This window comes from Echeneis naucrates, chromosome 19 (assembly GCF_900963305.1).
Source record: "Echeneis naucrates chromosome 19, fEcheNa1.1, whole genome shotgun sequence".
In the NCBI taxonomy this organism is placed as follows: Eukaryota; Metazoa; Chordata; class Actinopteri; order Carangiformes; family Echeneidae; genus Echeneis; species Echeneis naucrates.
In genome coordinates this window covers 1,161,758-1,187,195 of record NC_042529.1, presented here as the reverse complement: position 1 = coordinate 1,187,195, position 25,438 = coordinate 1,161,758, and the positions used below count along the sequence as shown (strand labels likewise).

The following is a 25,438-nucleotide window of genomic DNA, read 5'->3' as shown; positions in this document are numbered from 1 at the left end:
GTTCATGAAGAATAATAAAAAAATGATAAGAAGATTCGGGACATTTTTACATTTTACTAAACAAAGAAGTTTGGGAATAATAAAAGTATTTTATACAGAGAGGTTTGTTACCTGACTGGTTCTATAATTTTTCTTCCATGTGACTGATGCATTTTTAACTGTAATACAAAGATTTTGAAGAAAAAGTTTTTATTGAAGTTTTTATTTAGGAAACAGATGATGGGTTCAGGGACAATCGTACATTTGCTCCCGTGGTCAGGCAGCGTTGAGTGACGCAATGACACGTCATGGTTACGCTCCGTCACGTAAACAAATACCTTCCACCCTGATTGGAACCCGGAAGTCACTCAGTCCGGATCCTGTTGTCTGATGCTACGTTCAAACTCCGTCGGAATTTCTCCACTGAGGGAGAAACATTATTATCATGTCTGTGTTTGTGTGTTTGTTTGTTTGTTTTGTCGATTCAGCGATATGATGTGTGTTTCTAATGAAATGAACATTTAGTTTGAAATCATTTCATCATTTGGTTTATTTCATTATTGTTTGTTTTAAAATCCGTGTAAAAGCGCTATTACTATAAATTATTATATTTTAACTTGAAAACATGAAGCCTCTCCCTTTTTAACGAAGAGTTGATTATTACTGATGATTTAATTTAGTTTTATTTCTTACAATTCGTGTTTTATGGCCATAATTTTGCCAAGTAGGAGCTAAAAGCACAAAGGTGTGTTTTTGTTTGGTCATGTTGGGCTTCAGCTACATTAGCAGTCTCCGAGCAGCCCGTGAACGCCCCAGCAGCGGCTCGGTGGATGAGGGAGAAATTGGCTCTCCGGATCGGCGCAGACTGGACCAGAAACCGGGCAGGAAAAATGGGAAACACCGACACCAAGCTGCACTTCAGGAAGGCGGTGATCCAGCTCACCACCAGAACACAGGTGCGTCAAATCCAGGCCGAGCAGGTGAAGCTGGTGCCAGATGGCAACATGAAGTTCAGCCCTGGAAACACAAAGTGCACAGAAAACAACGAAAACAACACAATCTGATCACAATTTAAAGGGTTTACAGACGGAATCTATTTCTGCTGTCCGTAATGGAGGATGGAGACGTTCTTTGGCCTGTCTGCTGCATTTCTTGTTTATTTTGATAAAGTGGTCCTTAAATCACTTAAACATTGAACATACAACTTTAAAAAAGTTTTGAAATGTTAGTTTTTTCTTTAAAAAGGATGTGCATTTAAGGTGGAACTTTGGAGATGCCAGTTTGACCTGCAACTATTTCTACAACCAGTTCACCTAAATGAGTCATTTGAGTCTTTTTTCCTTTTTATCGGATGAACTGCTTCATGTTTTGAGTCTCATAAAAAAAAAAAGACATTTGAATGCATCACTTTTGTTTATTTTCTGACATTTTATCAGTGAAAGTCATTTTTCTGGTCCTCCAGCTCTTATTCTGACAGTGTTGTGGCGTCAGTTAGCTTCCTGTCCAGATCCTCAGTCGTTTGCATGAAGCAGCTGATGGTTGCTGATGTTCCCAGCAGGCCTGAGGAGAAAAAAAAAAAGGCAGCAGAACACAAACATTTGAAGGAAGCACCATTTTGTGTGTTTGCAGTTGTGTTGACGTTGTTGCACTCAAAGAAATCATAGTGTTTACACACACACTCAGCCTGGTGTTGGTTTGTGTGTCCTCACCTGCAGCCCGTCGAGGCCTCTGATGACGCCTTCTGGGACCAGTTCTGGGTCGACGCCTCGACCACGGTGCAGGATGTTTTCGCTCTGGTGCCGGCGGCCGAGATCAGAGCTGTCAGAGAGGAGTCACCATCCAACCTGGCAACCCTCTGCTACAAGGTAACCATCCTGGGAGCAGGCGGAGGAATGCTGCTGTTTGTTGTTCCCACACTTTGTGGAGGTTAAAGGTCACATATGTTAAAGCAGGGGGACTCTTCAGACAGCAGATGGGAAACGTCAAAAGAGATTTATTATTTCCATCAGGTCATAACTTTTCATACACATTCATATTTTTATGTAAACCATCCTTTAAAAACTGAGCAGTAATACTAATGTCTTTTCCTTTTTTAAAGCTCCACTTTTTAGTCCATCGGCTCCACCAGAAGGAGAAACTTGGATCTTAGATGGGAAAGACTCTCAAAACGTCCCTGCAGCTGCAGGAACGTTTTCAGAGTCGGAGGAGAAAACGCTGAGAGCCTGAAATGTGTAACTGATGCTCGTGACCTTAAACACACCTTCCCCCATGTGCACCCCTCCTCAGGCGGTGGAGAGGTTAGTCCAGGGCGCCGACTCGGGCTGCCCGTCGGACAGAGAGCGTCGGATCATCCTGAACTGCACCCGCCTCCTCATCCGCATCCTGCCCTACATCTTCGAGGACGCGGACTGGAGAGGGTTCTTCTGGTCCACCGTTCCCGGAGCCGGCAGGGCGGGGGTAAGATCTGACTCTGTTACAGGAAGTGATGGAGCGACGCCAGGTCGTCCTCCAGGAACTGATTCAGTCCTCCCCTCAGAAATCAGAGAGCAAAGCAGCGTGTCATCAGTCTTATGAAGTCAATTACGGTTTTTCTTTTCATTAACTGGCAGAACAGTTTTATGTTTGATGTGAGAACAATGTGACTGATTACTAAAATATGTTATTTAACTTCAGCCAAAACGTTATCTCTCGTTTCTAAAGAAATAAAGGAGGAAAACTTTTCTCTCTGTTTGAAAAAGGGAATGAGATTTTACACTCATTATTCATTTAAAGAGACATTTCAGCAGCAGCTGCGTCTCAGGAAGAGAGCCGGATCTTCCAGCTGTGGTCCAGACTGAACCGTTATTTCTCCTAAAATTAAAGCTGCACAGCAGAGATGTTTTTTTTTTTTTACAGCTGGCAGCACTTTTTGAGCCCAAACACATTAAAGCAGCTGAAGGTCGTCCTTTCAGGCTCAGAACGGACCTCTCCGGCATCTGTTTGGACCAAAACTTCTTTCTCACTGCTTCATTTTCAGTGAGGTAACATCTGGCAACCACGACTACAGTGAGTTAGATGTTTCCCTCATCGCCTGGTGGAGACCGAACGCGGAGCTAAAACAGGATGACATGACTGCACATCCGTTAAATGAACGATTCCCAGCAGCTGACAGAGAACCCTGATCCAGCTGCAGACTTTAATCTGTCAGCAGTTTCTCAGCTCCTTCGAGCTGATGGTGCCGACCTCCCCCTCCTGCTGGTTCTCTGGTTACCTGGCTGTCAGGGGGCCGCGGTCCAAACACTGCCCATATTGTACCTCCATCAGGCCGGAGGCTGAATTTGGGAGGATTGAATGTCACTTAATTAAAGTGTGGGGCTGAGCTAAAAGCAGGTGGAACAGGCTGAACTGTACCTCCACACGTTTGCCATGTGACGACCTTCATCTTGTCTCTCTTTCCTGCAGCGGCTGGATGAAGACGGTGACGACGAAGCTCGGCCGCTGGCTGAGTTGCTGCTGCTGGCCGTCGCAGACCTGCTGTTCTGTCCAGATTTCACTGTCCAGAGCCACAAGACGAACAGCGCGGTGCGTTCACTGTGTGTTAGAGGTTTGGCAGTTGCCTGCAGCGGCCTCGTGACGCTGCCGTGCAGCTGCAAAGCAGGTCGTATCAGATATTTCATTATATATGAGAGTCGCCTCAGGTTTATTTATGAAGTGGCTGATGATCCATCTCTACATGTGGTTTAGCTGCAAGGAACAATCAACACCAGGAGACAGACACATGAGTGAGCGTGATAAGGGGAAACTATTTCTGCTTTGACTGTACGTCTTCCTGACATCACAGCGGTTGCCAGGTTTGGTTCCACTGTGTTGGTGCAGGAACTAAAACAAACACTTCTTCCCATCAATCCATCCGGAAACAGAACTTCCAGTTTCTGTCCCAAATCCAAGAAAACCTCATTCACAGTCACATCCACATGGATGGATATTATGCTATTGAATATTTAGATTTTTAACTCTTGCAGGTTAAAGTCGCTGTACTGTCATTTAAATGACACTTCGAATTCAGTCATCAATATCTGACTGTTTAATTCTGCTTTACAGAAACTGATAAATACTTTTAATGATGTGTTAAAGAGAATACTATAATCATTAATATTTATCCATTTTTGAGGGGAAAGCAGATTAATATCAGTCTGTACTGGGTTGATCAGAAATTAAGCTATCAGATAAAAACAAACAGGTAAATTAAAATAGTCTCTTAACTGTGCTCAGCGATCACAGTCCCGCCCTGAACAACGTGGCTGTCGTCAGCTCTGCAGGTATGAAAGATGAATATTTGGACAGCTTGCCAGACTTCATGCTAAGCTAATTGTGTCCTCATTTTCAGAACAAAAAAGTAATTGCTGAACTATTTATTTAAGAGTCGACTCTGACTGAAGGCCTGAAGCTACAACAGTCAGCCAAGTGGCTGTTATTCTGCCCTGGGGGGGTGCAGTTAGCTCTGTTATCTGCCCCACATTAACCTTCTCAGGCAGCAGCTGCAGTTAATGAGTGACTCCACTCCAGACAGACGGGGGGAGTGGCCATGTTTGTTAAATGGGCTGAGAAGAATCTGAGTCTTAGCTGAACAAACAGCCTCCCGTCAGAGGTCAGAGGTCAGATGTCAGGAAGTGGGCGGGCTCCGAGCCTCCGACAAGGAAACACAGACCTCAGGGGGGGCGGCGGTGGAAAATCGCCATCAGCTGGTTTCCTCCTGGTTCTGTGACCCGTGAAGCACGCACACGCACACGCGCACACACCAGTTTGTGGATTTTCTTGTTTTGAGTTGATTCTTTCTGGATTTCAAAGTCACTCGTGAAACTGTGTGAGACTGTTGCCTGGGTTTGTTTCAGCAGCAGCGAACGTAGCGCCGTGCCCTTCGCTGTCAGATGTGTTCATGAAGCTGCACTTATCTGAGCTGAGGTGTCACACAGATATGGAGTCCTCAGCTTTGTCCGCTTGTTGAATCACATGATTGATGGAGGTGTGAAGCCGTCCTGCTGCTCGGCCTGGACCTCCAGCTTCAGCTGGGAAAAGTCCTGCATTCAGTATTTCACTCAGAAAGTGATAAATATGTAGAAATATACTTCAAGCGTCAGAAGTAAAAGTAGAACGATGCTTTTAAGTGAAACTGGGTCATTCTTCTTGATTTCTGAATATGTAAGTGTATTTAATGAGGGCTGGATGATCAGAATTACCACTGGGTCTAAAAAATGTCTCCTCTCTGACTCTGCTGCAGGACACAGCGGAGTCCGTCCGATCGATGGACAGCTGTGAATACATCTGGGAGGCCGGAGTCGGCTTTGCTCAGTCGCCTCCTCTGAACTACATCCATGATGTCAACAGGTGAGGCTCCGCCCTCTCACCAGTTAGCACAGTGTGTTTAAAAATATCATTTTACTGAAATTTTCGGTTTTTGAGTAACCTGTAATACCGTATTTATCATTTGGATCTCACGCTGGCTTGGTTTGTGCTGATGGAACTTTTTGGGTTGGATGCACATTAAACATAAATACATCCTCTAAAAATGGAGGCAGGCGTGTTTTCATATAAAATAAACCTAAGTAAACCTGAAATGTTGACGGCTGACGGGTTTTATCGACTCCTTTTTGTTTTGTTTTGTTTTTTTGTTTTTTTTCAGGACTGAGCTGCTGAAGTTGCTCCTCACATGTTTCTCTGAGGCCATGTACCTTCCTCCCTCCTCGGACAAGAAGAACCTCAACCCCTGGGTGGCCTTCTTCTGCTCCATAGAGAACAGGTAACCCTCTGTGAGGCATTCAGGGCCCTTCCCCTCTGGACTGTCTCTGACCTCCACCTGTCCTCCCAGACACACCCTGCCGCTCTTCACCTCCCTGCTCAACGTGGTTTGTGCCTACGACCCCGTCGGCCACGGCATCCCCTACAACCACCTGCTGTTCTCCGACTACCGGGAGCAGCTGGTGGAGCAGGCCATCCAGATCCTCATCGTCACCCTGGAGCACGAGGGAGGGTCGGGCAGCGGCGCCACCCTCCGAGCCCTGGACCCCACCACACCCTCGGCGGCTGACGATGAGCAGGAGGTACATAAGGGAAGGAAAGAGTCTACAAACGCTCACACTGATCCAGATTTGATACTCTCCCCTGAAATGTCTTTTCAGCCTCCCGGACCTGATAACCTGTTTGTGAATTATCTGTCCAGGATCCACAGAGAAGAGGTGAGACACAGCCAGAACAGGACAGACCAGATCCCAGTCTGGGATCTCACACTGTTTATTCTCTTCGTCTAACAGGACTTGAGCTTCATCCTGAAAGGCCTCGCTCGACTCCTCAACAATCCTCTGGTCCAGACGTACCTGCCTCGCTCCACCAAGAAGATCCACTTCCACCAGGAGCTGCTGATCCTCTTCTGGAAATTCTGTGACTTCAACAAGGTGTGCAGGGGCTAATCTTTGTAATTAGGACAGAATTAAAGAGCCAAGTCTTTGTGATTATTGGATTAAAATGCAGATGGTTCCCAGGTGATTTACCTCCCTGCTTCATGAAGGTTTGTTTTCCAGAAAGATGTTGAAGATGTTTATTTGTGTTTCAGAAATTCCTGTTCTTTGTCCTGAAGAGCAGTGATGTGTTGGACATGCTGGTCCCCATCCTCTTCTACCTGAACGATGCCCGAGCAGATCAGGGTGAGTCGTCCCTCCGTGAAAGCGTCCGAACTTCCTTCGCTCATCACCGGAAACCAAAAGACACCATCTTGTTTATGTGCATCTGCAGCTCGTGTCGGCCTCATGCACATCGGCGTGTTCATCCTGCTGCTGCTGAGTGGAGAGAGGAACTTTGGTGTTCGTCTCAACAAGCCGTACACTCTGCGTGTCCCCATGGACATCCCCGTCTTCACGGGGAACCACGCCGACCTCCTCATTGTGGTAACTGTTAGCGTCTGTGTGTGTCTGTGTGAAATGCTGACATGAAAACATTAGCTTCGCTTGCTAATGTTGCTAAAGCTACATTAAATATATTAACACACTAAAACATTTTTAAAAAGCTAATAATATACATGTTAAGATGCCAAAGCTATTAGCATTTCATAAGCAAATTTTAACATAAATCATTTTTGGAGAAAACCTTTTGGCCAAATAACTTTATAACTTTATAATAACTACCTGAGTCAAAGTTTCATTAGTAGGACAGCATGCTGGATTTAAAAGCTTTCATTGACAGATTGTTCTGTTTTTTTTAAGTTGTGGAAATGTAAAATATAAAAGGTAAAACACCTACAGGACTCAGTTTGACTCAGCTGAACAAATTGTGTTGTATTTTCTGCTGTGAGCCTCATTAATGTTTTTATTTTTCATCTTCAGATTTTCCACAAAGTCATCAGCGGCGGTCACCAGCGACTCCAGCCTCTGTTCGACTGCCTGCTCACCATCATCGTGAACAGTGAGTATCAGCCAAAGGTGTAACACCCCCTCTGGTGGTCCAACAGCAGAACTGCTGCGTTGAGCTCACCACTGTTCCAACTGGTCCACAGTCTCACCTTATCTGAAGAGCCTGTCTATGGTGGCAGCCAACAAGCTGCTCCACCTCCTGGAGGCCTTCACCACACCCTGGTTCCTCTTCTCCACCCCCCACAACCACCACCTGGCCTTCTTCCTGCTGGAGGTTTTCAACAACATCATCCAGTACCAGTTTGACGGTGAGGATGAGGACAATAAGAACTCGTTGTGGCTCATTATGGCGGTTTACTGAACATCTGCCTCGCAGGAAACTGCAACCTGGTGTACGCCATCATCCGGAAGAGGAACGTCTTCCACCAGCTGGCCAACCTGCCGTCCGACGCGGCTTCCATTCAGAAGACGCTGCAGAAGAAGAAGTCCGGGATGGCCAGGACTAACTCGACGATGAATGAGTCCATGGAGGGCTCCAGACCAGCTGTACCTGCTGAGCCCGGCACCCTCAAAACCAGCTTAGAGGCCACTCCAGGTACGAAGTTCAACTGCAGAGCTCTAAAGGTCAACAGAAGCATCTCGTACAGTTCTGAGCTACTTTCTCTTTCAGATTAAAGCTGATGTTTGGAGCAGATATAATGAGATACTGCTTTTTTTTTTTTTTGGACAGAGCCAGGCTAACACCTTTCCCCGGTTTTGGTCTTCACGCTAAGCCAGGCCAGCTGGCTGCTCAGAGTTGTTTCTGTGAAATCTGTGAAATGTTTTGAGGAGCTTTTGTATAAATATTTTCTTTGACAGCGACTCTCTTGTGTGCGTCAGGGATCGATAAGATAACGGAGAAGTCCCAGGTGAGTGAGGACGGTACCCTGGTGACCGTCCTGCACCCAGACCGTCCACAGACGCCTGTAGATGACGGAGTGACGGGAGGAGCCAGCGACACCAAGAACTTGGAGAGAAATCACGAGGTGCCGAGGAGAACACGCTTCTAAAGCTCTTACACCGCTGAAGCAGCTTCGTTTTTAATCACTGCAGTTTTATTGTTCTTTTTGTCAGGTCGGCCACACGGAGTCAGAAACATCCAGGAGTCGGTTGTCAAGTGTGTCGTCATCAGCAACCTGGAGCGCAAATCCAGACTGGGTGAGTCGGAGTCCATTCCTCTGGATGTGATGATGCTATAATCAGTATTTAACGTTCCTGTCTGCTCTCAGGTGTTGTCCTGGAAGGCAAAACTTCCTCTACAGACCATCATGCGACTGCTTCAAGTTCTGGTCCCTCAGGTGGAGAAAATCTGCATTGACAAGTAAGAAGTTGCGCAACTCTTTAAATGAAAATGAAACATACGGTAAAATAACTGCATCATTTAAATATATTGGTGCTAAATGGGCTGTCAGCACAGACGATATCGAACTCTCTTAAACAAACTGCTTCAGGCAAAAAACAGTAACCACCTTCAGATCCTCTCTGTTTTCTCTGAAGTCTTCTGCGCATTGGCATCAATATTTGGCTGATTTGTCAGTAAACTCCAGTTACAGCTTGATTACAGTTAAAGCTCCAACCAACCAACTCCTGACAGAAAAATCCTTTCTGAACTGAGAAACTGAAAACATCTCCTAAACAGTGATCTTAAAGACATTAAAATGCCGTAAATGGAGCCGTTGTCGTCCTCAGGGGTTTGACAGACGAGTCCGAAATCCTCAAGTTCCTCCAGCACGGCACGCTGGTCGGCCTGCTGCCCATCCCTCACCCAATACTCATCAGGAAGTACCAGGCCAACGCTGGCACGGCCATGTGGTTCCGCACGTACGTGTGGGGGGTCATATATTTACGGTGAGAAAACTGGAGTCTGGTTGGTTCATCTCAGACCGGCCCGACACGTCTGAGCACGAATAAGCTTCAGCACGTCACGGTTTTGAGTTTTCACAATGTTGTCTTTTCTTTTATCACTCTTGTTATCGTAGCAACGTGGATCCTCCCATCTGGTACGACACGGATATCAGGCTGTTTGAGATCCAGAGGATTTAGAGGAGCCGTTGGAATCCTGTTGGTTCTCCTCGTGAACTCTATCAGAGGGTTTAATTCTCTCGGGCCTCAGCTCCGAACAGAGGAGCAGCTGCGACGATCTTCTGTTGTCAGTGAAAAGGTTACTGCTCCGTGGAGTCGATGCCAACTTTAATCATGTGATTTACTGAATATGCAATGATTCAATCTGCCAAAAGGTTTGTGGTTTAAGATACAAAGAAGTTTTTGCACATAGTTTTTGAGAAGGACTTTCCGTTCATCCTCAAAACTCTTTGCCATGTGTGAAGTTGTGTAGATGAAGACTGAGGTGTTTCACAATGTGCTGAGAGGAAACTAAACATGAGCTCAAATCAAGACTGAAACTCTAAACTGGAGGGCGACTGACTTTTCTCTATCCTCCCGAGAGACATAATATCAAACTTTCAGATGTGAATATGATGTTTCACATCCTGTCAGAATTCAAATCGGATCAGTTTAAGTTTATTCTGGTTACGTCACCTGGTTCGTGTGATTTCCCCTCCAAACTGTACGGAGGGTTTTAGGGCTAAATCAGTGAAAGTATTCAAATATCTCACAATAAATAGAGAATATCCTGTATAATAATAACAAAAATCTGTTTGTCCTTCTGTCCTGTTTTGACAGTCATCTCATGACCCCTCAGATTTGTGTTGCAACACTTTGGGGGGCCAGACACCTCAGCTAGACTGAACCACTTACAGATCAATGTAAAAACCAGCCTCAAATCAATAATGTCATTTATTCTAGAAGTCCTCAGCTAATTAAAAAAAAAAGTTATTTAATGCATATTTATTGTTTTATTATTATTATTTATTGTTTTTCTTTTTCCAATTGAGCAAAATTCAGTGAAAACACAATTTGATGCTGAGTTTTAGATTTTTAGGTCACCTGATAAACTCCAGAGAGAAGTGGATCTATGTAAAGGTCCCAGTTTGTTGATCGGGATGATGGGATTATTCTGCCATCTTTAAAATTTGTAAACTTTGGTAAAAACTGAGCCTTAGTGCACAGAGTTATTGTTTTATTTTGAAACAGGAAGAGAAATAACACAAACTGCTGGCACAAAGCTGGAAAAAGGGCTGAAGGGCGTCCCCAAACTTTTGTCTATGTTCTTTATAAATTAATCTAACGGTGGAGCAGTCGTCATGCAGAGATGAGCAGTTCCATTAAAGCTCCCACCGAGTGCATCCTGTAGAAGACACTGAGCGGCTGACCCAGGTTCACCAGAACAAACCAGGTGCTGAAGCCGAAGAACTGCTTCCCCAGGCCGTTCTCGAACTGGGGGTGGACGCCGAAGGCGGGAATGACCCAGAGCTGAAAGAATAGGACACGCCCATCAGTCACAGCGACAGAAGGTGAATTTCTTTAAGACGGGACGTTACCATAATGTTGGACAGGATGAGGAAAGCACAGATCTCTTGTATGACTCTTTTGGTCCAGGACTCTTTCCCATCATGCTCTTGACCAACAGGAAGCGCCGACATGTTTTCCTCCAGAAGCGAAACGGCCGTCGCCTTCTCTTGTGTCGGCGTGGTTACCTTTTTGTTGAGCTGCTGGACAGCTTGTAGTTAAAATAAAACCCTCACCAGACTGTCGAGAAAAAACTGAAACGAAATGCAGCTACCTGAAATACGCTGCTCCTCTCTTTCCTCTTGGCGAGCAGCTTTGGGTGTCTGTGGAGGCCTTCGATGATGAAGATGTTCTGGAGGATGAGCTCCAGGAGGCTGAGGAGGGAGTAGGAAAGGTCCAGGTCTGCAAGAGGCGTGCTGGTCCCCAGAGCCAGCGCCGCCACCAGGGAGAAGTAGGAAAGGCCGAGTTGGCCCAGAGCCGCCGCCACCAGGAGCATCACGTCCAGGCTCCGGGTCGGATTGTGCCCGCCTTCGTGAGCCCTCCTCTCCAGCCTGTGGACCAGCATCCCCGCCAGCGAGCAGAAGGACATGACGGGCATGACAGCCAGATGGTAGCCGTAGAATATGAGGAAGGCGGTGAGGCGAAACTGGTGCTGGCTCACCCAGACCTGATAGAGGATGAAGACGGTCGCTCCTGCGACGAGGACCAGGGCGCCAAAAACCAGTCCGTATATGATCCCCCCCTCGTAGATGACACGGAGGGTCATCTTCTGGGTGACGTGGTGACCAGGACCTGTCCTGCGGCCCACGTTCTTCCACATCACGTAGACCATGCAGCCGGCCATCAGGTAGAACTCGATGTGGAAGGGGTAAAGGATCTCGAAGCCTTTCCTGAAGGCGACACAGACTGGACTCGTGCTGCACTGACACAAGGTGGAATTCCCTGAAACACAAAGCGGGGACGTCTGATCATACCTGAGGTTCCTCTAAATGTGTCTCCCATGCACCAGATTTGTTGGAGGAACCGGTCTTGGCTCAGGGGAGCACCTCTTCCAAGGCCGACAGCCTCGCTACAAACTGGAGGCAGCCAAAACCAGAATCCAAATATGGGAGGAGTGAAACTTGAAGGCGCTCTAAAATCAGGAGTGACGTTTGAATTTCTCTCTTCTTTTTTTTTCAGTTGCAGCTTTACCTCCAAAATCAGAGAAGTCTGTTTCAGATGAGTTCACGTTGCTGAAGTGAAAATTTTCCTGTTTCTCTAATTCGATCTCCTCGTGGACCGAGTCCTCCATCACAGAGTTCAGCCACAGCAGCAGGTCGGCAGAGAGGATCAGCATCAGCCCAGACCTAAACCCGAGACAGCAGGTGAACACCAGAGCTGCGAACAACAAGCTTTACACACAAATGTCGAAAATGTCTGTAGAGGGTGCAGGACGAGGCACCTGGTGATTATCTTGTGTCTGTGAATGCAGTCTTTGGAGTGAGCCCACAGCAGATACGTCTATAAAGCAAAAATAATCCATTACTAGGATGCATTTATCGAGAATTTAGGAAAAACTAACGGCAGAAAACTTAAACATGTGTCAATAGTTTTAGAGTTTTCTCTGGATGAAAAACTGGTTTGAACTCTGAGGAGCTGAACTTTGTGTTATCATGAACATTTTCAAAATAGCACAGCTGGAAACTCAACAAAGAGTCCAACAAAACAAACGTCAGTAACATTTGGAGTGTTGATCCAAACTAAATGTGACAAATACATGAAAATGAATATAAAAATGTATCTTTCTATGATGTTTCAACAATTACAAACAATTAATCATCTTAATTCTAATTTTAGCCGCCTTTCAGATCTTTGTACAGCCGCTCTCTGGATCTGGAGGGACATTTACTTCCTCAACAACACAACAACTGTTCATTTTCATACAATTACAATAATTTTCAATGTCAGAATGAGCTTGCATGACATATTAGTATTGGCCTGCCAGTGATATCGAAGCCATGACGAAGCTTCCTTTTGTTTTGCTTTTGGATATTTACTGGGTGTGGGGGTGAAGTGGCAGCAGAGCTTTCATTACCTGCAGTGAGAGAAAAGGCATTTCTATGAATGGAGAGAGCACTTTAGATGCAGGATTACACTCCCTCACACTGAGCAAATACCCGATCCTGCAGACGTACAGCAGCAGACTGGCAGCAGAGAAGAGGATCAGGACCACTGAGGACAGGAGACAGAGGTCAGAGGTCAGGAGAAATGAGTCAGGAGTCAGGGGACAGGGGACAGGAGAAAGGAGACAGGGGACAGGAGACAGAGGTCAGAGGTCAGGAGAAATGAGACAGGAGTTAGGGGACAGGAGACAGGGGACAGGAGACAGGGGACAGGGGACAGGAGACAGAGGTCAGAGGTCAGGAGAAATGAGACAGGAGTTAGGAGTCAGGAGTTAGGGGACAGGGGACAGGGGACAGGAGACAGAGGTCAGAGGTCAGGAGAAATGAGACAGGAGTCAGGAGTTAGGGGACAGGAGAAAGGAGACAGGAGACAGGGGACAGGGGACAGGAGAAAGGGGACAGGAGACAGGGGACAGGGGACAGGAGACAGAGGTCAGGGTACAGGAGAAAGGAGACAGGAGACAGAGGTCAGGAGAAATGAGACAGGAGTCAGGAGTCAGGAGTTAGGGGACAGGAGAAAGGAGACAGGAGACATGCCGAAGGTCAAAATCCCTAGAAAGCAGCAAGAGGATGTTGTCTGAATGATTAAACCAGGATCTTACAGATGACGGTGATCCCCCCAGCGTGATGGTCTTTGTGTGGGCTGATCCCGGGCTGCTTCCGGGCCCACAGCAGGAACCACAGCATCCAGATCAGACCGGCCCCCATCAGGACCAGCATGAACACCTGGGGCTCCTGGTGCTTCAGACCTTCCGGGTTGAAAGCCTGGCCGGCCACCAGAGCCGCCCCCAGCAGGACTATGTTTATCCCCAGCAGACCTGAGATCAGCCGCCTCCCACTGGGGACCCACAGCAGCAGCTCCTGGTCCTGGTCCTGGTCCTGGTCCTGGTCCTGGTGGTCTGGCTCATCTCTGGTCTGATCTTCTGGAGTCCCCAAGGAGGAGTCCAGCTCTGTGGCTCCAGGATCAGGATCCATCTTCTCCTCTTTTATTCCCTCTAAAGATTATCTTCAGCTCCTTTGACCCCCTCCGTCCTGCTCCCCTTCCCATCCAGACCCCCCCGAGCTCGGATCCCTGAGCAGCCAGACTTCAGCGGAAACCTTCAGCATGTGAAGACATGAGCATGAAAAGTGCAGCAGTCGGATCCGCCTTCCCACAGTAGGTGTGGTCACAAACCGCCACATTAATAACAACACACCTTTATATGAGAAGCTTCAGGTATTGTGTTTACTTTTCATATGAACCTTTTTTCTGCTGCTCTGTCTCCGGAACAAACTTCCCTCTGTGACCCCAAACGACCCGAACGCAATCAATCCAGCTCCACTTGACTTCTTTTGTTTGTTTTCTTTTCAGTTACTGACGTGGATTAACTTTGAAAGTGTTTACCAGCCGGGCCGTGTCTGTGTGCAGCTCACACCAGGAACTGATTTATAAATGTGTAACTGCAGCCTTATCACTGCTCCGCCACAAGTAGCAGCTGATGACCTCAGTTTTAGTTTCAGTCAGATCGTTCAGGAGTTTGGTCCGTGACATTTAAATCTATTTTCTTAAATGTTTTCCAGGTCATGGAATGCTGAGAATAATTATATTTAGTTTTTCTGCTTAGTTTAGTTTTTACAATTAGTGATGAACTTTTTATCAATGTTCAAAAGCCAACTTTTAACATAACAAACATAACAAGTGAAACCAAAGCCGCAGTCTATCTGATGGCCATCAGCTTACATTAACCTCTGCTGCACATTTAAATCTTTTAAATATCTGTCTGTAAACCTCTCTTCTTTGTTCATTTGTTTGTTTGTATGATATTGCTCAGGACTTCCTCTCCTCCTCCTCTGGCCTCCACAGGAAACGTGGAATCACTTCAAATGTAATAATAAGGATTCATTATAAAGCACTTTTCTGAACAAAGTGCTTTATAATTAATGGTTATTGAAACTACACGTAAAAACAAAAGTCTGATGGTGCTTCGAATCAAGCTGCTTCAAAACGAACAACCAGGTCAATCAATAATTTGGGCTCTCGGTCGCTAAGGCCTTTAGATTTCAGAATCACTTCCACATTGAATGAAGTAACACAACAGCATTTTAGCTTGGCACCTTTAAGAGCAACGAGGAACACAAATGAAATTGCGTTCATCTCCATCTCCAGTAGTGCCAGAACCATGTCAATGGATCGATTCCCGAGCACTTCCCCTAAAAGCTGCTCTGAGGACGGGATGGAAAATGGCAGCTCGTGAATCCGTTTATTTTTCATAAGTGATGTTTGTTTTAATCAGCCTGGGGATGTGAGGACGTGTGTTCCTGCAGCTCTGCTGTGAGGTTTTATAATCTTCACTTTCCTCATCAAACACAGTGATTGTCTCAGTTTGTATTAAAAGTCAGGAGATAAACCAGCTCTCAAGGCCAGATGACCCCAGAATTTAGTTCCAAACAAAACTGGACTTGTCTTTTATTTTTCCATAGGAGACATAAACAACATATGAATAACCATATCTAACCTTATATGGTTATAATAACTGAATGAGAATGAAGATGATAACACGTTTGTATTATTATTAATAAACAGCAGACTGTGGTTTTCAAAATAAAGCTCATTTTCTTTTATCTCCGGGGGGGGCGTGGCCATTTCGGTCGCGGTCCCGCCCCGTTTTCGTCTCCTAGCAACCGGCCGGTGCGCCGCTCCGCTCCTGTCCTCCGGTCCCGGAATAGAAGATCCGGACCCTCCATGGACCCGGACCCGGACTGAGCCGCCATGAACGACCGGTTCCACCGGGCGGCCGGTGACGGTTACCTGGACGTGCTGAAGGAGGCCACACGGAAGGAGCTGAACGCCCCGGATGAGGACGGCATGACTCCGACCTTATGGGCCGCGTACCACGGACACCTGGAGGCGCTCCGGCTCATCGTGGGGAGGGGGTGAGTCCGGGACCGGGACCGGCACCGGGACCCGAGTCAGAAAAAATAACAGCTGAGCTGTCCTCCTTATTCATTTATGTTGTTCTGACCGTTTGAGCTGAACCTCGGAGATCCGAACTGGACTTTTCTGATCTCACTAATGATTTAAAAATAAAAGTGAGCAGCATTTTACTGAAACACAGTTTGTGTCCACCAAGCCTGAAGCAGAAGCTGTGTTATTTATTGTTATTTCCACTCAGTGGACAGTTTACATTTTAACAGCCTGATTACAGAGAAAGGTCACGTCCACAATCTGCCCCAACCAGAGGGGGCAAGAGAGGGGGCTTCAGGGGCAGGTCCGGGGGAGGCGGTCCACATAAAGCAGACTGACGTTTACTGCCCGTTAGGGGGAGTCCGGTATGTCATGGTTTATCAGGCAGAAGTAAAGTGGTGTGTGTGTGTGAGAGTGTGTGTGAGTGTGTGTGTGTGTGAGTGTGTGTGTGTGTGTGAGAGAGAGAGAGAGAGAGAGAGAGAGAGAGAGAGAGAGAGAGAGAGAGAGAGAGTGTGTGTGTGTGTGTGTGTGTGTGAGTGTGTGTGTGTGTGTGTGTGTGTGTGAGAGAGAGAGAGAGAGAGAGAGAGAGAGAGAGAGAGAGAGAGAGAGAGAGTGTGTGTGTGTGTGTGTGTGTGTGTGTGTGTGAGAGAGAGAGAGAGAGAGAGAGAGAGTGAGTGTGTGTGTGAGTGTGTGTGTGAGAGAGAGAGAGAGAGTGTGTGTGTGTGTGTGTGTGAGAGAGTGTGTGTGTGAGAGAGAGAGAGAGAGAGAGAGAGAGAGAGAGAGAGAGTGTGTGTGTGTGAGAGAGTGTGTGTGTGTGTGTGCGTGAGAGTGTGTGTGAGAGTGTGTGTGTGAGAGAGAGAGAGAGAGAGTGTGTGTGTGTGTGTGTGTGTGTGTGAGAGAGAGAGAGAGAGAGAGAGTGTGTGAGAGAGTGTGTGTGTGTGTCTGAGTGTGTGTGAGTGTGTGTGTGTGTGTCTGAGTGTGTGTGAGTGTGTGTGTGTGTGTCTGAGTGTGTGTCTGAGTGTGTGAGTGTGTGAGTGGGGGGGCACAGAAAAGGTCACATTGATGGATGGGGGCACCTTCTTCATGAAACTGCCCCTAAAGCCGACAGCAGATCAGGAAAATGAGGCAGCAGGAAGATGTTTAAAGGGGCGACCACTGACTGTAAAGGAAAACAGGCGGTGTTGAAGTCTATGGGAAATTGTCCCTCCTCCTGCTCAGTAAACGTTTTCCTGATGAGTTTCTGCTGTCAGTCTGAAACATGATGTTAATTTTTTTAAATGAAGCTCCGTTTAGAGGGACGCTGACTGTACATATTGTACATGTTGTTGTTTGTGTAGTTGGAGGTTGTTGATTGGCTGCTGGCAGGTCTGTAGATGGTGGAGTTACCGTCAGTCAGGTGTGATTCTCCTTCGTGTTACTACACTGACACAGTTCATAGTCACACCTCTGAAACACGATCTGCTTGTTATGATGGTCTGGACTGTCTAACGTTGTATCTGTTGTATCTGCACCTTGCCGTAAAGGGGCGCTGCATGCAAACAGGAAGTGAAATCAGGGTGCTGTTGAAGGTGCCGCCTCCCCCCAACCGGGTTTGTCTCTGGGTGTCTGTGAGAGAAAGGCTCTGTGTGTGGGATAAATAATGCAAAGTCACCTCTGTCATGTTTAACCTGCAGCACTTCAATTATTGATCAGCACTCAGGAGGGAGGACAGGAAGGGGCGGGACTTGGAGTTTACACTTGTCATCACTTGTACCATGGAGGTCTGGTGTTCTGGGCGTTAAGCTGAAAGCGATAAACCCGCCCCAGAAAAACACTTAATATTTGATAATATAATGTGCACTAAATAAGAATACTGTGTGTGAATCACTGACAATATGGCGTCTCCTCCTCTTCCAGAGGTGACCCGGACAAGTGTGACATCTGGGGCAACACACCGCTTCACCTGGCGGCTGCCAACGGCCACCACAACTGCCTGTCCTTCCTGGTGGCCTTCGGTGCCAACGTGTGGTGTCTGGACAATGACTACCACACGCCGCTGGACATGGCTGCCACCAAGGGCCACATGGACTGCGTCCGCTACCTGGACTCCATCGCTGCCAAGCAGATCACCCTCAACCCCAAGCTGGTCACCAAACTCAAGGACCGGGCTTTCCGGGCCGCTGAGCGCCGGATCAAAGAGTGCGCCAAGCTCCAGAAGAAACACAGAGAACGCATGGAGAGGAAGTTCATGAAGGAGTCGGCGGCTCTGGACAACCTGGATGCTATTAGCTTTTCCAGCTACACGAGCAGCAGCACGCTGAGTCCAAAGTTCAACACCATCACCTCCGCCATGCCATACTCACAGGTGATCACAGGTCATTGTTAATGTTTGAGAATGGTTGCAGCCATCATGGAAGGAAATTGGCTGAAGTGAAGGAATATGATGAAAGAAATCCTGAAAACTACAGCAGGACTTTTACCTGTTCCATCTTTCTGAAGAAACTTTGTGCTTCTTCGTTTCTAAGTTTTTCTACTTTCTTCTCAGGCCACTCTGCACTCCACAGCCAAGGGCAAAGCCAAGATACAGAAGAAGCTGGAGAAGAAGAAGCAAGTCGATGGAACGTTCAAGATCTACGAGGACGGGAGGAAAAGTGTGCGCTCGCTGTCCGGCCTGCAGCTCAGCAACGATGTAATGTTTCTCAAGCAGGGCACCTACACCAACCCCAGGGAAAGGTCGCGCCTCAACATACGTGACATGTTCCCCCACGATAATGACGACGACGTCGACACCATCTCCCGCGCCATGAGCGACCCAGGCCTCCACGAGGCCGCGTACTCGGAGATCAGCGCTGACTCCGGTCGGGATTCCCTGTTCACCCGGCCTGGGCTCGGCACCATGGTGTTCAGGAGGAATTACATGACTGGGGGCATGTTCGGCATCGGGGCGCGGGATGAGGGCAGCGTTGTCGGGAGCGAGCCTGTGGGCCGGGCACCGAATGTCCGTCTACGTGGACGCCTGCCTCGACGCTCACCCAGTATCGATGAGGACAGTATTGGCAGCGCCTTGAGCTTGCAAGAAAGAAATCTACAGGAGCTGCCTTGGGAGGAGGCCGACATCGAACTGGATGAGGACATGGAACCAGAGAACAGTCCTCTGGAGACCTTTCTGGCCTCGCAGAGCCTCAGTGAGTTCATGACCATCTTCAGGAGGGAGAAGATCGACCTGAAGGCTCTGCTGCTTTGTTCAGATCAGGACCTCTCCAGCATTCACATCCCTTTGGGACCCAGAAAAAAACTGCTAGATGCCTGCAAGAGACGACTGGACACCTTAGACGAACCGGAGGCCATCGAAGACACTGAACTCTGAAGGTCAGTGTGTAGACATCCAAAAAAATAAAAAGATAAAATACAGCAGAGTTTGGCCTTTGTTCATGCCAACCTCAAACCCACAGTCTATTAACATATTAGACTAAGAGCTCTAAATGGAAGATAATAAAAAGAAAATCACTGATTGGAAATAAAAGGCCTATTAATGATTTATTTGATACATTACATCAGGCACATTTAATAAGAAGCTGCATGTGTATTAATCTCAGTTAGAGTTATCAGCATAAAGTAAAACAGAGCGTCCACCTTCTGTGACCTCACTCAGCTTCCCTCTAAATGGAGCATCATCTAAAAAATGTTGCATTGAAGACTGTAAACTAGAGACTGAGACCACAAACTCATCAGGACGTAATTTTCCCATAGACTTCAATACAGTCTGACTTTCTTGACATGAGACATGTATTGGTTTAAGACTCCTCGGTTTCCAGTCCACTTTCAGGTCTGGGCCACGATGCCTAAATAGCACCATCTTGTGGCGGTTTTTGTGTTATGATGGAGATTTTAGGGTGAAAGCCTGAAAGGGCCTGAAAGCCATTTTAGCTCCGTTAACTCCTGCCTTTTATCAGTACAGCTTTGACTGTTTATATTTGACATATTTGGTCCCATGTGATGTTTTTATTCCCCCGTCTGGTCAGTGAAGGCAACACTGACTCATCTCACCCCTGACCCCTGACCCCTGACCCCTGACCCCTGACCCCTGAGCCGAACTTAGAAAAGAAGAAATGAACATCTGGCAGATAAACTCCTCGTGGAGTCGCAGTGTGTTTGTACAGATTCCCATCCTGTTACTGTAAAACCCGGCTGTACTGAAAGCCTTCACTAAGTTGTGTATTGTGTCTTCGTTGCACAGTTTTCTTACCTTAAGTGTGTTATTTAAATTTAAGCCTGTAGATTTATGATGGATGGAAATAGCGTCTGACTCAACAGGATGTGAGTTTGTGCGAGATAACGCTGTTATCTCATGTCGTTGTTTGGATTCCCCGCCTGACAGTACAGCTGTGCATGAATGTACATTTTTATTTATTCTTACAAATCAGTTTTTTGTAATAATCAAGAGAACATGTACCCCCCCCCCCCCCCCCGCACCGCCCAAACATTATTATCTTTTATTAAAATAAAATGAAACGTATTACTGTTTTGTGTGACTTCGTTGTGAACTGTACATTGATCAGCCTTAGCATTATGACCACTGATACGGGAAGTGAGTAACACTGAATACCTGGTTGCCATGGATACCAAATGGTGGGTGGGGTTGATAAGGTGAACATTTACTTCTGAAGTTGAAAAGAACCAAACTGTGATGTGGAGACGGCTGAGTCAGGATTTCTGGAGCCAATAGGAGCGTCCGATGTAGAGACGTCAGCATTAAAGATGGAGGATCAGCGTCGACAGACACACAGTGAAGTATTTAAGTTAAACCATCAAAAGTAATTAATTAATAAATCTTATTATGTATCACGTGAGTCTAAACCTCCTTTTCCACCTCAGCCAAATCTGATGTCTTCAAATTTCTCAATTCGAGTCCAAATCTCAAATTCATTCAGTTTCCAAAAAAAAAAAAAGAAGCTGAAAAACAATTTTTGGTGTTTTTGTTTTTTTAAAAATGGATTAAATGCTTCATCAACGCTCAGGATTGTTACAGCTTCTTCACACAAAGCCTCTGCAGCCTTCAACACATCTGTTCTCTGGACGGTTGGTGTTGGTGTCGGTGTGTTCCTTCCACCACCTCCAGGCGGCGAGGCCTCGGCCCTCAGTCCAAGAACTGACACCACATATAAACTATCTGCCACCTCTGACACCACATAAGCACAGCCCATGTGTTGGAGGGGGGGGCACAATGGGGGCAGCTGCCACAAAGAAACAGAAGGGAGGATGTGGAGGGGTGGAGGGGGGTGCTGAACAACATGCAAAATGTATGAGACACCAGAGAGGAGGGAGGGGGGTCGATTCCAAGCTGAGCTGCTGCACTTCTTTTGTTTTTTTTTGGATCCACAACAGCCAGCTATGGATCTATGGGACAGTAAAGTGTTCTGCTGCTGGACTGCAGGAGTCAGCTGACAGGGAGGGGGAGGAGGAGGAAGAGGAGGAAGAGGAGGAGGAAGGGGGCTGGGCTTCTCTGACAAAGCTTCAAGCTCAGAATGACTTTCGCAATGCTGACTTTGACCTCTGGACCGAGCAGCGTTCAGCCCCGGCTGCCTGCCTGAGGACGAGAGTTTGTTTTTCTCTGGAGGAGTGGAGGGAAGGTCGGGGGGAGAGCAGGGGGGAGATGTTAGTCCGGAGGAAGGGAGATCCAGAGCTCAGCGGCGGTGCAGAGATGAAGATTAAGGCTGGGGGGACAGGTGGAGGAGAGCTGGAGAAGGAGACGCTGATGATGGAGCTGAACAAGCTGGTGCAGAAGATGGTGAAGGAGAGCAGCTGGTGGGAGAGGAGGGGGCTCGACTGCAGCATCCTGGCTGCAGCGTTCCTCTGTCTGCCCCCCGGTAAGACTCTGAGCAAACCTCATCCTGGGACATCGGCTCACTTCCACAGTCCTGAAATTCACCACAATAACCACAATGTTCCGTTAACTGCTTTAAATCACAGGTATTGTACTGACGCTGACTCTCTAAAGATCAGAATAGTTTATACAAACTTCATTCCTTTTTTCAATAAAATGATCAATTTTGTCCATGAAAATCCAAAATAAGATGCCAAATTTCAGAGATTCTAATTCAAGTATGAAATTTGAGTGAAGGAGGAAAGAACACGTCACCTAAAACCTGCTGTGAACTTCAGAGACGCCTCGCTGGGCTATCAGAGTTAAATTTAGCCTCACTGATGCAATTCGTGAATTATTGAAGGTGATCGGACTGAAGTCATTTTTATTACCGAGCTGTTTGTGCCAATGTTGGACTGAACAATCAGCTGTCTGCAGCATGAAGCAACTGAGAAAACAGTCTGAATTAAAACAAACACATGCAGATAAAAACAGGCCCAGGGGGTGTCATTTAGCAGCACCCCCCCCCCCATTCACTGAAAGGTGTCAGACTCAGAGCAGCTGCTCCAGTGATGGATCAAGTTTTCTTCTTTCACCTGATCTTCCTCTTCATCAGGGGTCAAAGGTCCCCTGCTGCAGCGGCGGGGTCAGATAAGAGACGCTGTGTTTTCAGTCAGTCAGTTCAACTGTTGGGTCACCATGTTTCTCCTGAGCAGGACCAGGACCAGGACCAGGACCTGCTTGAGGATGCGGGTCAAATGTCATATTTAAAGTCAAAGAGGTTCAAGAAAGGGGAACAACTAGAAAACTACTAGATAAAGATGCTGAAAAGACACAAATCAACTTCAAAGTGACATGAAACAAGGAAAACATTAAAGATACAAAACTACCAGTAAGAGACACACAACTATTCAAATAGACAAGAAACAATTTGAAAAATGACCAAAAACAAAGAGAAGATGAGTCAGAGGTGAAAGTTAATGTGAGACAGACAGAAACTATGGAGGTGTTTCTTTCTCGTCTCGCAGCCTTCCTCCTGCTGTCCTCCTCTCACGTCGTGTGGTTTTCGGTGGGAATGCTGCTAATGGCTGTGGCTCACGGCGTCATCGCCTTCAAAGGGACACATCTGGCCAGCCACGGCGCTCTGAGCGAGTCCCCGGCCTGGGGCCAGTTCTGGGCCGTCTTCTTCATCGAGGTGAGACGACCTGGATATTAATTCTGAGTTAAATACCTTTTATGACATCAGTGTTTACTGAACGCTCAATAAACAGAGACACACGCTGAACTCTGCTCTTGTTTGCGTTTAACTGCTGTGGTGGAGATGGTCCAAGTTTTTTATTTGAAAAATGTGTGGGGTTTTTTTGTCGTATAAAGCAGAAATATAACGAATCAAAGCTCCACAGACGGATCAGTGACTCACTTTACGTCTGTTTTCTTTGTCTTTTCTTCTTTTATGGTTTTGTGTGTGTTGCAGGTCTGTGGCTCGTTCTCGGCCCCAGCCGGCATTCAGGGCCACATTAAGATGCATCACGCTCACACTAACGTCATCGGACTGGGGGACTCCAGCGTGTGGAAGGTGCCGTTCCTTCCTCGGACCGTCTACCTGTTCTTCGCCCCCCTGGCCGTGCCCGTCATCACGCCGCTCGTTGCGCTCGGTAAGGCGAACTGACAGTCGTTCTGTGATGACTCAAACATTTCTGCGTCACTTCGCTCTCACAGCTGTGATGTCGTCTGACTCTCTTTGACCTTTGCAGGTCACCTTAAAGGCCTCTCATTGGCCCACGTGGTCAGGACGGTCCTGATGGTGGCGCTGGGCCTGTACTCCCAGTACTGGCTGCTGATCCACGTGTCCGGGTTCGAGTCCCCCCTCAGCGCTCTGCTCTGCATGCTTGTCTGCCGGGCCATGTTCTCTGTGCCCTACATTCACATCAACATTTTCCAGGTGAGACACGTCCAGTGCACTCAGTACACCATCCTGAACATCTCCACCAACAACAGCTGGTCTCCCAGAATGCATTTCACCACAACAGGCTGCATACAGCGAATGAATAGTGTGAAGAGCCTTAAACCTCCATCTCTAATGACCATCAGAGGGCGACTCTAGTTTCAGTCTTTGGTTTCAAGTCTTCAACAACACAATGATCATTTTTTTAAATGAAGTTCTATTTAGAGGGAAACAGACCAGGAAGGAGGGGAGGGGTTAGGGGGCGGGGCTACTGTGTGACTGACAGACTGGACCACCCAATATCAGAATCTCATGTGTCATGTCTCATCAGGTAAAATGTTATTTAATTATGAACTAGTTAACAACAACAATCCAAGAACAGGCTTAAATTAAACATTATGTAGAATCTGATTTGTTAGCTGTGTTGTCAGCTCATGTTTCGTTGTAATGAACCAGTTTCTCTCCAAGCGTGGAGGTTCACAATGTGTTTTTAGGCTCAGTTAAAAAAAAAACCCAACCCGATCATAATAACCAGGATGTTCTGAATTCATCGTGTGTCATGTGAGAGCAGCTCTGAGAAGAAACTGGGGATCAGCTTTGTGTTCCTCATGATTCAGACCAGCCAGCGAGCTGAAAGGATAAAAAGGAACAATCCATGCATGACCCCCCCCATGGAGCCGGAGCCGTATTGTTCATTGTGTGAGGAGGTGGATTAGAACTCACAGGTCACAGGTTGTTAATGTGAAGCCCGGCGGGGGGGGGCTGTTCTCTCATGTCTTATCTTATCTGCCCCCGACCTCAATGTGCGTTCTCTGTGTGCTGAAAGCCTCTGCTGTTTTTTATGAACGAGGTCAAACAAACACTGAAGATGGAAATCTGGTTTTATTGACCAGATGGCGTTTTATACCATAACACATACATAAACATACAGTGTAACCCCCCCGCCACCTCCTGCAGCACATCGGCCTCCCCATGTTCTCCCCGACCCGCCGGCCGAAGAGGATCTACCAGATGACCCATGGAGTCCTGAACCTGCGTCGGAACCCCCTGCTGGACTGGATCTTTGGACACTCGCTTATCAACTGCCATGTGGAGCACCACCTCTTCCCCTTCCTGTCTGATAACATGTGTTTAAAGGTAGGAGAACAACAATACGATCAATGAGTCTTACTGGATTTTTGCTTGGTTGTTTTGCAGGACAAATAAACTAAAGACATTTGTCCAGAGCTGTTAGATGTCCAACACAATCATTTATGAGTTACCTTCTTCTCTTAAAAGATCAGCTGTTTTTCTTTATCATATTTCATTATTTCCTTCTCATTAATATCACTTTGGCCATTTTCTCCTTTTTTATTGTTTTGCAGGCCAAATAATGAACACAGTGATTGTTGCGTGCTGATTTGTGTTGTATTTGTGTGTCTCTGTTGTTCAGGTGAAACCCGTTGTGTCCAAATATCTGCTGGACAAAAAGCTTCCGTACCAGGAGGACAGCTACTTTTCCCGCCTCGGCCTCTTCTTCCACAAATACCAGGAACTGATGGTGTTTGCTCCTCCAATCACAGAGCTGGTGGGAGTTCAGTGACCGCCATGATGAAACACAAGTCACTCTGCCTCCTCCTCCTCTTCCTCCTCTGGCTGCTGCTGCTCCGAAGCACAAGCTCCAGGTTTTTTAAGTGCATTTCAGCTTCCACAGGTTTGACCTGAAGATCAACGCCGAACTGAGCTAACACGACGTGAGCT

The 25,438-nt window shown here is 47.0% G+C and overlaps 4 protein-coding genes and 2 long non-coding RNA genes across 12 annotated transcripts; 3 read left to right on the top strand and 3 right to left on the bottom strand.

The window, feature by feature from the left end:
- The first annotated feature begins 803 nt into the window (after positions 1-803).
- Positions 804-15,713, top strand: hid1b (HID1 domain containing b). 4 transcript variants are annotated; one of them, XM_029526998.1, is made up of 20 exons: positions 804-935; positions 1,695-1,844; positions 2,266-2,436; positions 3,421-3,540; positions 5,237-5,343; positions 5,639-5,755; positions 5,825-6,191; positions 6,267-6,407; positions 6,566-6,656; positions 6,745-6,896; positions 7,332-7,410; positions 7,502-7,666; positions 7,735-7,953; positions 8,238-8,383; positions 8,472-8,555; positions 8,627-8,718; positions 9,087-9,245; positions 9,377-9,634; positions 11,985-12,169; positions 15,626-15,713. In XM_029526998.1, exons 1-18 carry the CDS (start codon positions 810-812, stop codon positions 9,438-9,440), a joined length of 2,550 nt encoding a protein of 849 aa, XP_029382858.1. In that variant the 5' UTR covers positions 804-809; the 3' UTR covers positions 9,441-9,634; positions 11,985-12,169; positions 15,626-15,713. The 4 variants fall into 4 exon arrangements, with proteins under 4 accessions (XP_029382858.1, XP_029382860.1, XP_029382857.1 ...); XM_029527000.1 differs by lacking the exon at positions 15,626-15,713 and having other exon boundaries at positions 5,825-6,056; positions 6,135-6,191; positions 11,985-13,112; XM_029526997.1 differs by lacking the exon at positions 15,626-15,713 and having other exon boundaries at positions 11,985-13,112.
- LOC115059507 (uncharacterized) lies at positions 1,403-3,905 on the bottom strand. Its single transcript, XR_003842209.1, has 3 exons — positions 2,240-3,905; positions 1,689-1,938; positions 1,403-1,539 (listed from the first exon to the last, which is right to left on the bottom strand). It is a non-coding gene; the product is annotated as an uncharacterized LOC115059507 (long non-coding RNA).
- Positions 8,030-9,194, bottom strand: LOC115059508 (uncharacterized). The gene is made up of 2 exons (XR_003842210.1): positions 8,867-9,194; positions 8,030-8,706 (listed from the first exon to the last, which is right to left on the bottom strand). It is a non-coding gene; the product is annotated as an uncharacterized LOC115059508 (long non-coding RNA).
- LOC115059505 (proton channel OTOP3-like) lies at positions 10,460-14,363 on the bottom strand. 2 transcript variants are annotated; one of them, XM_029527001.1, is made up of 7 exons: positions 13,570-14,363; positions 12,880-13,016; positions 12,247-12,305; positions 11,997-12,151; positions 11,080-11,747; positions 10,838-11,008; positions 10,460-10,769 (listed from the first exon to the last, which is right to left on the bottom strand). In XM_029527001.1, exons 1-7 carry the CDS (start codon positions 13,940-13,942, stop codon positions 10,599-10,601), a joined length of 1,734 nt encoding a protein of 577 aa, XP_029382861.1. In that variant the 5' UTR covers positions 13,943-14,363; the 3' UTR covers positions 10,460-10,598. The 2 variants fall into 2 exon arrangements, with proteins under 2 accessions (XP_029382861.1, XP_029382862.1); XM_029527002.1 differs by having other exon boundaries at positions 10,599-10,769; positions 10,838-11,005.
- ush1gb (Usher syndrome 1Gb (autosomal recessive)) lies at positions 13,032-22,907 on the top strand. 3 transcript variants are annotated; one of them, XM_029527003.1, is made up of 4 exons: positions 13,032-13,042; positions 13,435-15,880; positions 17,808-18,255; positions 18,436-20,361. In XM_029527003.1, the coding sequence occupies exons 2-4, from the start codon at positions 15,717-15,719 to the stop codon at positions 19,255-19,257; spliced, it is 1,434 nt and encodes a 477-aa protein (XP_029382863.1). In that variant the 5' UTR covers positions 13,032-13,042; positions 13,435-15,716; the 3' UTR covers positions 19,258-20,361. The 3 variants fall into 3 exon arrangements, with proteins under 3 accessions (XP_029382863.1, XP_029382864.1, XP_029382865.1); XM_029527004.1 differs by lacking the exon at positions 13,032-13,042 and adding an exon at positions 22,782-22,907 and having other exon boundaries at positions 13,384-15,880; positions 18,436-19,259; XM_029527005.1 differs by lacking the exon at positions 13,032-13,042 and adding an exon at positions 22,470-22,484 and having other exon boundaries at positions 13,384-15,880; positions 18,436-19,259.
- Positions 21,115-25,280, top strand: fads6 (fatty acid desaturase 6). The gene is made up of 7 exons (XM_029528348.1): positions 21,115-21,159; positions 21,457-21,757; positions 22,782-22,948; positions 23,228-23,408; positions 23,508-23,695; positions 24,656-24,835; positions 25,131-25,280. The coding sequence occupies exons 1-7, from the start codon at positions 21,115-21,117 to the stop codon at positions 25,278-25,280; spliced, it is 1,212 nt and encodes a 403-aa protein (XP_029384208.1).
- The last annotated feature ends 158 nt before the right edge of the window (positions 25,281-25,438 follow it).